This window comes from Centruroides sculpturatus, unplaced genomic scaffold (genome assembly GCF_000671375.1).
Source record: "Centruroides sculpturatus isolate CEXI.00-Female unplaced genomic scaffold, Cexi_2.0 scaffold180, whole genome shotgun sequence".
Classification (NCBI taxonomy): domain Eukaryota; kingdom Metazoa; phylum Arthropoda; class Arachnida; order Scorpiones; family Buthidae; genus Centruroides; species Centruroides sculpturatus.
Window position 1 is genome coordinate 617,998 of NW_019384918.1, and position 12,188 is coordinate 630,185.

General features: G+C 30.7%; 1 protein-coding gene across 3 annotated transcripts in view; it reads right to left on the minus strand.

The window, feature by feature from the left end:
* LOC111631817 (traB domain-containing protein-like) overlaps positions 1-12,188 on the minus strand; it is a 32,308-nt gene that overhangs the window by 18,258 nt on the left and 1,862 nt on the right. For all 3 annotated transcript variants that reach the window (XM_023376125.1, XM_023376128.1, XM_023376126.1), the window contains exon 2: positions 9,264-9,734. In XM_023376125.1, coding sequence (XP_023231893.1) covers positions 9,264-9,734 — 471 coding nt within the window. The remainder of the gene's footprint in view (positions 1-9,263; positions 9,735-12,188) is intronic.

Here is a 12,188-nt window from a genome sequence, read left to right on the forward strand (position 1 = left end):
GTCTATACAATTTTTTTTAACTGTAAGACATTTACTTGAAATGACAATGTCAAAAATCACTTGGATCGGTTTTTTGTAAGCAACGATCAAAACTTTTATGAATGTGAAATCGTGCTATTACCAGAAACGATGACAACAAATATTTCAACAAAATGGTTGATAAATAATTCAACAAAATATTTATTTATTATAAAAATATTGTTTTTTTTCCCACAGAAAAAACGAAATTACTTTCTGAACAACCCAATATATCCTTTTTTGTAAGAATTATATTATGTTTTAATTGATGTATAGAAATCCGATCGATAATTTCGGATGGGATGTACGACATTATCTAAGTTAGAAGTATTTGAAAAGGAACTGCTGAGTTTCATTGCAACCGGTCAAACGACCTAGACATGCATAGCAAACAAACATTCTCATTTATATATATAGATTAATACACTTTAAAATTAAAATTACAAGTAGCATTTGTTTAATTTTATTACAATACTTATTTCCTATTATTATTTACAGTATTAAATTTATTGCAATTGTTTTTTTAATTCAGTAAGAAAATTAAATTAACAGGATTTTAATTTATCAGCACTGTAACTATAGAGAACTATGAGGTGGCTAAGCTCCTTCAGCTTAGTCGGCAGTGCCCCATATAAAATATAAACAATCATGGCATCCGCAGAGGGGGACAAATGGAATCAAGCAAAAATTTCCATAAATTATAATCATAAAAGTAATTGAGATATGTAACTTTACAGTCTTAACCATGGAACACTTTGTTTGTCTTAAATTTACCGGTTGGATGGTCTTGGCCCTCGGCAGGTAAAAAACTTAAAAATTTATTGACGTAATGATTTGTCTCCAAGCTCTGTTCCTCCCTGCAAAATTTTCTACAGTCATCCATGTATATAATCTCTGTTTTCACTTTTGTCACATAAACTTAGGTAACTGTTATGGTTTTACACTTGGACTGTAATTAATTGGCCTAGTGCTGGCTGGGAAAGAGAAAAATTACTGTTTGTACAGTCCCATAACTGGATACGGGACTGTAATTTACATATCTTATGTAAAGGACATTTATTTTCAATATTATTATAAAGCAAAAGTTGCTTATGATGACATTCACTATACTGAAACATAGTTTTATATATGAATAAATATCAATCATAAATGACTTAACAAGTTTTTGAACAAAATTGAAAATAATTAAAATATTTCCTTATTAAAATTTTAGTAAATACGGATTATATGCCGTTATTGAAGTAACAATATATCAAAAGCTATTCATTGTAAAAGAATGCAGTAAACAATTTTATTATTCTATAGCAGACTGGCAATCTTTACAAATATATCACAATAAAAACAAATAAAATACGTTAAAAATAATAAACTTATCAATTTTCCAAATGAAATAATTATGAATTTTTATTCATTTCAAATAAATAACATAAACGATCTTTCATAAGTCAGATTTTAATAACTTTTAGTTAAGTAATTCAGTTACATTTCGCAATCTATCCAATTTTAAAAATTCTAGAAATACATTAAAAAATAGAAACAGCTTTTATATACTCTAAAGAAACAATTTTAATTAATTGGAAATCATATAAAAGTTCTTAAATAAATAAACAATCTATATCATGGGTGGCCAACAAGTCGATCGCGATCAACCGGTCGATTGCAAAGCCAAGTTTGGCCGATCACTCACGAAGTCTTGACTTAATGTGTTACACTGTAACCGAACGCAACGCGTGTATGTAACGCGCAAAAGCAACTATAGTGATATTGGACCTCCACGTCCTCCCCTCGCCACTTAGACTATGCCTACGACAAGTCGAACGCGACACATTTTTAAGATAAAAAGTAGATCTTATGTACACAAAAGTTGTACACCCCTGATATATATTATCTTGGTTTTCTTTTAATTACATATTTTAACTTTAAACCAATTGAGACTAGAATTTTAGACTGTTTAAAAGAATTTTACATTTTATGAAATGTATTGATATATTAAACATTTAACATAGTGTGCGTATTATACATAAATTAAATTATGAGGAAATTATCATCTAAAAAAAATAATAAACAGTATATTAAAACTATTATTAAAAACAAACTTTCAATTATACATATATCTCTCAGAAAAGAAAAAATCAGCTAATAGTATAACATTATTCAAAATCTGAATTAACTGTTACTAAATTAATTATATTATAAATTTTTTAAATAATCAGAAAATTAAATAAGTAAAAAAAAATACTTGATTATTTACTTTTTAAAATACCTTCCGGCTTTATTAAAATAGGAAACCGAGGAATGGCACATTGCATTTTATTAAAGTAACTTAATCCGACACAGAGCGGCACAAGTTAACGTTAAATAAAACTTTGATGTCTGAATCAATAAACTGTTTGAATTATACACAGGTGGCATGCAACTGTACCAGATTTCATTGTTAAATCAGTAATAAATAACAAAAAAAAAATGCTGACATCAAATTAAACTATATTTTAATCCAATTATATAGTAATTTGAACTGTTTAATTTGAAGTTTAATAATTTTTAAGTTTTTAATTTAATCGTCATAAAAATAAAATTCGCAATATCCCCGTGAAGTTTACTAATTATACTTTGCGATTATAAATTTGATATCGGAGTCTTGAACTTTAAAACGCCAAAACAAAAATTGAAGGTTAGCTTAAAATAGATATTTGTTGTTAACGCATCAGCAAAATGCAGAGATACATGAAATCATGTTACTACATTCTTTACAAAGTTCTATTTTTAGACATATTTAAAGATTTCTCACGTATATCTAAAACATTTTATGATTAAACGTAATTAATAGGAAAACGATGATAAGCAAATTTATTTTATAAATTTATCCAAAGTTTTCAAGTTTAATCCAAAGATAATTTAAATTTCAAATCAAAAGTTTAAATATAAAATGTTTATCGTGTCTATTATCGTAAGTATTTAATATATATCAAGTTGATATAAATTATAAAATAATTTAAGATAAAAAAATAAAAGTTTTTTTTGGGGTGATTTTAGATTTCAATTCAAAAATCAATAATACATTTCAAATTACAATTTACAAAGTATTACAAGTATAAAACTGTTTCATAAAGAATTTATATTTGTTTTCAGTAAATTTTTTAGTTTTCTGAATTCATGTGATAGGTTTTGTAGCTAAATAAGTTCAAGTCTTTTTGAAAATTGCATTATGTAACCTTTGAAAATTCAGGAAAAGTTAATTATTGTCATTTAAATCAGGGCTGTGAAGTCGCGTAAAAATCTACCGACTCCAACTCCAACTTTTCCTTACCATCCAACTCCGACTAAAACACCTAAACTCCATGACTCCGACTCTGCAGCTGTGCCAGGGCTGTGGAGTTGCGTAAAAATCTACCGACTCCAACTCCAACTTTTCCTTACCATCCAACTCCGACTAAAACACCTAAACTCCATGACTCCGACTCTGCAGCTGTGCCAGGGCTGTGGAGTTGCGTAAAAATCTACCGACTCCAACTCCAACTTTTCCTTACCATCCAACTCCGACTAAAACACCTAAACTCCATGACTCCGACTCCGTAGCCGTGCCAGGGCTGTGGAGTCGCGTAAAAATCTACCGACTCCAACTCCGACTTTTCCTTACCATCCGACTCCGACTCCAGCTAAAACACCAAAACTCTACGACTCCGACTCTGACTCCACAGCCCTGATTTAAATATCAAATCTAATACTATTAGGATAGCAGAATTTCCACCATCAGCTATCATTTTTGCATTTTGCATAAGTTCTAAAGAAATGGTAATGACAATTAGAAATTAGTGACGGAAGTGGCAAAATGTACTGAAGAAAATGCCGTCCACATGTGTCAGAACAGTGATGAAAGGGACTGAGAATAAGATTTCCTCCAGATATTTGCTTTAGTATCACAATTCATTCATGTGATCACTTTCCTAGAAATATACTGGTACTAAACATTGGGTACCCATTTAAAAAATTGAGTATACAATTCGAAAAATTGTAAATGACAAAAACGTTCAATCTGTGATTAACTGTTCTGAATGTTCTTTCTAAGGAGTTACTGTTTTCAATTTTTAAAAGCTCAACAGGGAATTGTAACCCTTTGCAATTTTAAATCCAGTCAAGACCCGAGTCACTCAAAAGAGCTCTTCAAAGCAATCACAGTGGTGGAAGAATTTTTTCCAGATATACATACAATGGTGTTTTTTTAACATGGTAAAAAATAAGGAAGATTGTAAAAAAAAGTAAACTTTTTTATTGTGTTATATGTTGGCTGAAGGAGTTGTAGAATTAAAAACCAGCTTGAGAAGGACAACATTCTTTTTTGTTGTTGAAATGCATAATGGTCTTTTGCGTGTTGTTAAGTTTAATTACTGAATAAACATAAGGTAGTATATGTTTTGTTGTTGGTTGTATTTGAAACAAATGTTTAATTATCTAAAATACAGACAAAAAGGCATTTGATATATGAATATTTACAATTAATTTATGAGAGAAACTTAAATGAAGGATCTAGAAACATTACTTCAGTAATAAAAGTAATCTAAAAAAATGCACTTATCACAGAATGGAATAAAATTAGCCCTGAATATACAGCAAAACTGGTCAGTTGACACTGAAGAGATTCAAGACTGCACTACATTCAAACGAAGGCCCAACTAAATATTAAATTACTAAATTCTTTTAAAGCAAAGCTTTTATTTAGGAGAATGCCCAGAAGATTAAAAAGAAATGTTGGAAGTGGTTGAAGCTTTGCATGAATGAGTCATCATAATGTGACAGTTTATTCAGACTTATTTTTTTAAATATATACATCACCAAACGATCGCCTAAATATCGGGCTATAATACGGCTAATTAAATGATTGGAATATAGTAATTTGACACTAGAGGTAGACGTTCATTTCAATCATTTAATTAGCTGTATTATAGCCCGATATTTAGGCAATCGTTTGGTGATGTATTTACTACTCGGGCTATGAGTTGTTGATATTTATATTTAAATATATACATTAACCAATGGGAAATCATATTAAAAGTTTACTTTTCTTTTATCCCAGGCAATGCTGGGTCTATCTGGTAATTTTCTATAATTCTTTCCATAAAAACTATAGATTTATAGAGAACTAGCACATAGATAATAAACTGTTTGAATTATACACAGGTGGCATGCAACTGTACCAGATTTCATTGTTAAATCAGTAATAAATAACAAAAAGAAAAGAAATGCTTACATCAAATTAAACTATATTTTTATCCAATTATATAGTAATTTGAACTGTTTAATTTGAAGTTTAATATTTTTTACGTTTTTAATTTAATTGTCATTAAAATAAAATTCGCAATATCCCCGTGAAGTTTACTAATTATACTTTGCGATTATAAATTTGATATCGGAGTCTTGAACTTTAAAACGCCAAAACAAAAATTGAAGGTTAGCTTAAAATAGATATTTGTTGTTAACGCATCAGCAAAATGCAGAGATACATGAAATCATGTTACTACATTCTTTACAAAGTTCTATTTTTAGACATATTTAAAGATTTCTCACGTATATCTAAAACATTTTATGATTAAACGTAATTAATAGGAAAACGATGATAAGCAAATTTATTTTATAAATTTATCCAAAGTTTTCAAGTTTAATCCAAAGATAATTTAAATTTCAAATCAAAAGTTTAAATATAAAATGTTTATCGTGTCTATTATCGTAAGTATTTAATATATATCAAGTTGATATAAATTATAAAATAATTTAAGATAAAAAAATAAAAGTTTTTTTTGGGGTGATTTTAGATTTCAATTCAAAAATCAATAATACATTTCAAATTACAATTTACAAAGTATTACAAGTATAAAACTGTTTCATAAAGAATTTATATTTGTTTTCAGTAAATTTTTTAGTTTTCTGAATTCATGTGATAGGTTTTGTAGCTAAATAAGTTCAAGTCTTTTTGAAAATTGCATTATGTAACCTTTGAAAATTCAGGAAAAGTTAATTATTGTCATTTAAATCAGGGCTGTGAAGTCGCGTAAAAATCTACCGACTCCAACTCCAACTTTTCCTTACCATCCAACTCCGACTAAAACACCTAAACTCCATGACTATGACTCTCCAGCCGTGCCAGGGCTGTGGAGTCGGGTAAAAATCTACCGACTCCAACTCCAACTTTTCCTTACCATCCAACTCCGACTAAAACACCTAAACTCCATGACTCCGACTCTGCAGCCGTGCCAGGGCTGTGGAGTTGCGTAAAAATCTACCGACTCCAACTCCAACTTTTCCTTACCATCCAACTCCGACTAAAACACCTAAACTCCATGACTCCGACTCCGTAGCCGTGCCAGGGCTGTGGAGTCGCGTAAAAATCTACCGACTCCAACTCCGACTTTTCCTTACCATCCGACTCCGACTCCAGCTAAAACACCAAAACTCTACGACTCCGACTCTGACTCCACAGCCCTGATTTAAATATCAAATCTAATACTATTAGGATAGCAGAATTTCCACCATCAGCTATCATTTTTGCATTTTGCATAAGTTCTAAAGAAATGGTAATGACAATTAGAAATTAGTGACGGAAGTGGCAAAATGTACTGAAGAAAATGCCGTCCACATGTGTCAGAACAGTGATGAAAGGGACTGAGAATAAGATTTCCTCCAGATATTTGCTTTAGTATCACAATTCATTCATGTGATCACTTTCCTAGAAATATACTGGTACTAAACATTGGGTACCCATTTAAAAAATTGAGTATACAATTCGAAAAATTGTAAATGACAAAAACGTTCAATCTGTGATTAACTGTTCTGAATGTTCTTTCTAAGAAGTTACTGTTTTCAATTTTTAAAAGCTCAACAGGGAATTGTAACCCTTTGCAATTTTAAATCCAGTCAAGACCCGAGTCACTCAAAAGAGCTCTTCAAAGCAATCACAGTGGTGGAAGAATTTTTTCCAGATATACATACAATGGTGTTTTTTTAACATGGTAAAAAATAAGGAAGATTGTAAAAAAAAGTAAACTTTTTTATTGTGTTATATGTTGGCTGAAGGAGTTGTAGAATTAAAAACCAGCTTGAGAAGGACAACATTCTTTTTTGTTGTTGAAATGCATAATGGTCTTTTGCGTGTTGTTAAGTTTAATTACTGAATAAACATAAGGTAGTATATGTTTTGTTGTTGGTTGTATTTGAAACAAATGTTTAATTATCTAAAATACAGACAAAAAGGCATTTGATATATGAATATTTACAATTAATTTATGAGAGAAACTTAAATGAAGGATCTAGAAACATTACTTCAGTAATAAAAGTAATCTAAAAAAATGCACTTATCACAGAATGGAATAAAATTAGCCCTGAATATACAGCAAAACTGGTCAGTTGACACTGAAGAGATTCAAGACTGCACTACATTCAAACGAAGGCCCAACTAAATATTAAATTACTAAATTCTTTTAAAGCAAAGCTTTTATTTAGGAGAATGCCCAGAAGATTAAAAAGAAATGTTGGAAGTGGTTGAAGCTTTGCATGAGTGAGTCATCATAATGTGACAGTTTATTCAGACTTATTTTTTTAAATATATACATCACCAAACGATCGCCTAAATATCGGGCTATAATACGGCTAATTAAATGATTGGAATATAGTAATTTGACACTAGAGGTAGACGTTAGGCGCCATCTCTTAAGTAANTTAAGAGATGGCGCCTAACGTCTACCTCTAGTGTCAAATTACTTTATTCCAATCATTTAATTAGCCGTATTATAGCCCGATATTTAGGCGATCGTTTGGTGATGTATTTACTACTCGGGCTATGAGTTGTTGATGTTTATATATATATATACCTCGCCGGGTGTTGCGTTAGCTGGCTGAGTGCCGCTATGGCCGTGGGCGAAGGAGTCGTCCCCAGTCAGTGATGTATTTAACCAAGTAAGGTTATATCTAAATCTAATATACTTCTGGAAGCGAAGACTAGCTCGAGGGTCTGGGTAGCGTAACTGGTAAGCGCGCCGCACGGCAAGCGGAGGCTGCGGGTTCGAGTCCCGCCCCGGGCCAGTTCTTTTATTCCAGAAGATTCTAAATTTATTTATTGATTTATTTATTTAATTTTAATTATTAATTTACTTAAGAGATGGCGCCTAACATCTACCTCTAGTGTCAAATTACTATATTCCAATCATTTAATTAGCCGTATTATAGCCCGATATTTAGGCGATCGTTTGGTGATGTATTTACTACTCGGGCTATGAGTTGTTGATATTTATATTTAAATATATACATTAACCAATGGGAAATCATATTAAAAGTTTACTTTTCTTTTATCCTAGGCAATGCTGGGTCTATCTGGTAATTTTCTATAATTCTTTCCATAAAAACTATAGATTTATAGAGAACTAGCACATAGATCCAGATTCTATTCTACGGCAGATCCTTATCTAACAATTCAATAATTTCACACATTCAGAAATCTATTACTGGAATAATAAAATGCTATGTTTTGAACATTAGAAACAACATTATGTAGAGAAACTTAACAAAACAGAGTAAATGATATTCTAATACTGGATTTGAGTATAGTTTCTGTAATCCTACACTGTATTTACCTTAATATTTTTCATATGAAACTCTACAAATGATAATTTAAGATAATTATATATCATTTAATGTTAGATGATGTTATAATTTTGTTCACATTTTCTCTGCCACAGAATAGATTCCATTTATATTCCATAAATCATGAATATTGCAGTCTTGAAAATCTTATACAGTCGACCCCCCTATAACACTGTTGATAATTCCATGTTGTACGAGTCACTTAGATTTTACAAATATGCGAGCCGTTCACAGCCCGGCACACGTATTTGTAAAATATAAGTGACTCGTACAATATGGAATTCACATAAAACGGAATTATCAACAGTGTTATAGGGGGATCGACTGTAATGTTAAATTTAATCGCAGCACTAGATTGGAATTCTATTTATAGAAAATGATTTTTTTCATGAAATTTTGTGAATTATGTATAAATATAGAAAATATATAAAATATGGAAACATACATGAATATGAATGTTATATTTTTAGCCTATATAAAGTTTTATATGATCTGAAAAAATGAAAATTTAAGATTTCACTTTTACGAAATTTATCACCATAAATATAGTTTTATCAATTTCTACACTATAAAAAAGTCTTTATACTATTTAATTTTAAACTTTATTTAAAACTTACTTTCATCTGAAGATAGACAACTTGTTTCTTCTTCTAGAAATTCAATAATTTCAACTGTAGAAGCATTGACAATATCGTTTTTATCGTTCGACTGGGAATTACTTTCGTTTATTTTATGCCGTTCGTCTGCACAAGTATCTTTTTGTAGCGATTCGCTCAATGAAGAATTTATACTATCTACTGCTTCATCTGTAAGGGAAGGACCATCCACTATATGTTCTGCAGAATGAGAATTAGAAATTTCAATTCCAGATTCTACATTTTTATCGCTGATTAACTTGTCTAGATTTTCTACTTCGGGAGATGCAGAATTGTTCAACGAATCAGGTGTTGTAACTAAAAAGGAATTCAAAAGTCTGCTATTTTCATTCTTTTGTAAAGGATTTGATTCATTTACAATACTGATATCTCTATCTGCTTCCGGACTATCCATTTTATCTTGACTTAAATTCTTTTCTTGAAGAAATTTATCTAAAATAAATAATTTTACAATTAGAAAACTAAATAATTAGACTATTTACATATTCTTATTCATTAGAATTAGATTTCAGTAGCATTAGGAAAGGGTTGACCTAACCAATCACCATCCACGAAATCATAAATACAAGTACTATTGTATATTTTATATATTCAGTTACAGTACACCCAGATAATAACATTTTTCAGTTCTGTTCCATATAAAATATATTATTTTTGGATACAATTAAAGTGGATTAAATAGTATAGCTTGCAGTTTGGTGTATAGTGAAACTATAGTATAGTAATACCTCGACTTACATGAACCCGGAGTTAATGCGATTTTCAAATCTCGTCAATTCATCTTTTGTTTGAGCGCCACGCAACTCTCAATTACTCACTCCCCCCACACTATTGTTCAGCTTACATGTTCGGACGTGTCGCGCGGAATCGATACATAGCTACAATTTATTTTGTGTTATTTATTTGTGTTTGTTATATCTACGGAGACTTGAGAGACTCTATATGGTGATTTCTTGTAACCGTGAACGAATCAAAAGACGAGATAAGATTAACTAGACCATTTATTAGCTTACATACATTCGATTTGGATTTTACACGAATTGTGAAATTATACCCCGACTTACGTGGTTATTGCTCGGTCCCAGCTATCGCGTAAGTTCGGGGTATTACTGTATAATGAATTAACAGATTCATCTACTGCAATTCTGTACTGCACTTGAATTATAGACTGATCTTTAACATCTATTAATACATACATATTTCTTAGTACAGTAATACCTTAATAAATTTAATGTATCCCAGAAAAACAGCATGCTAATTAAAATTGAGACAATGAAATAAAATAATCAATATAAATTATTTGATTGATTCTTTTGATTCTCAAGATTTGAGAATACTCTTTACTGAATACTTTTGGATTTTGAAGTCAAGATTTCTTTTAATGTTCTCAACCGCGGTAGTTTTCGGCGATATCCGCAAAAGAATTTTGCGGATATCGCCGAAAACTACCGCAAAAAAAAAATTCACATAAAAAAGGAATTATGTGACAATAAAAAAAGATTTTTCTTTACTAGACATAACTGTTTAAAAAATTTTTTCCCGAAACAGTAACGAGAAAAACATGTTTATTCTCCACTACATTGTGATAGCGCCGTAGCTGACTAACCCACTGTACAAAGGTTAATCTTGAAACAAAATGTTTGGAGAACGAAAAGCTTCCTTCATTTTAAGTCAGTGTGGGTCTTATTGCAGATAAAGCAAATTTTAATTGTTACAAAATCATTGCTTTATTTTCCAGTTATCTCTGACTATTGAAATTTGTACGGATTAGCTTGAGGAAAATGTCTTCCAACTACATACCGGAATCTGCTAAACATTTGAGGTTAGAAATATAGTGGAAAAAGGATGAAAATGAGAAAGTTGAAGAACATTCTCTGATACTTGGAGAGAGAGAAAATCAAAAAAGACAGCTTAACTGGGCCTCAATGTCATGAAACTGTGATTAAAAAAAAATCTCCAATAAAACCCTGTGGCCTAAAAGTCCTGCATACAAGGAACAGCTCTCTATTGCCTAGGAGACAGCAAAGATGTCTTCCCTGCAAAAAACATTTCTATCAGACGACATAGTACTTATTCAACCTACTACATTTTTATTTAATATTTTATTTATCCACTGCCTGTTTTGCAATTAATTATATACAGTCGACTCCCCTATAACACTGTTGATTTTTCCGTTTTATATGAATTCCATGTTGTACGAGTCACTTAGATTTTACAAATACGTGAACCATTCACAGCCCGGCACACATATTTGTAAAATCTAAGTGACTCGTACTCCCAGGCAATGCTGGGTCTATCTGGTAATTTTCTATAATTCTTTCCATAAAAACTATAGATTTATAGAGAACTAGCACATAGATCCAGATTCTATTCTATGGCAGATCCTTATCTAACAATTCAATAATTTCACACATTCAGAAATCTATTACTGGAATAATAAAATGCTATGTTTTGAACATTAGAAACAACATTATGTAGAGAAACTTAACAAAACAGAGTAAATGATAGTCTGATACTGGATTTGAGTGTAGTTTCTGTAATCCTACACTGTATTTACCTTAATATTTTTCATATGAAACTCTACAAATGATAATTTAAGATAATTATATATCATTTAATGTTAGAAAATGTTATAATTTTGTTCAAAGTTTCTTTGCCACAGAATAGATTCCATTTATATTCCATAAATCATGAATATTGCAGTCTTGAAAATCTTATACAGTCGACCCCCCTATAACACTGTTGATAATTCCATGTTGTACGAGTCACTTAGATTTTACAAATATGCGAGCCGTTCACAGCCCGGCACACGTATTTGTAAAATATAAGTGACTCGTACAACATGGAATTCACATAAAACGGAATTATCAACAGTGTTATAGGGGG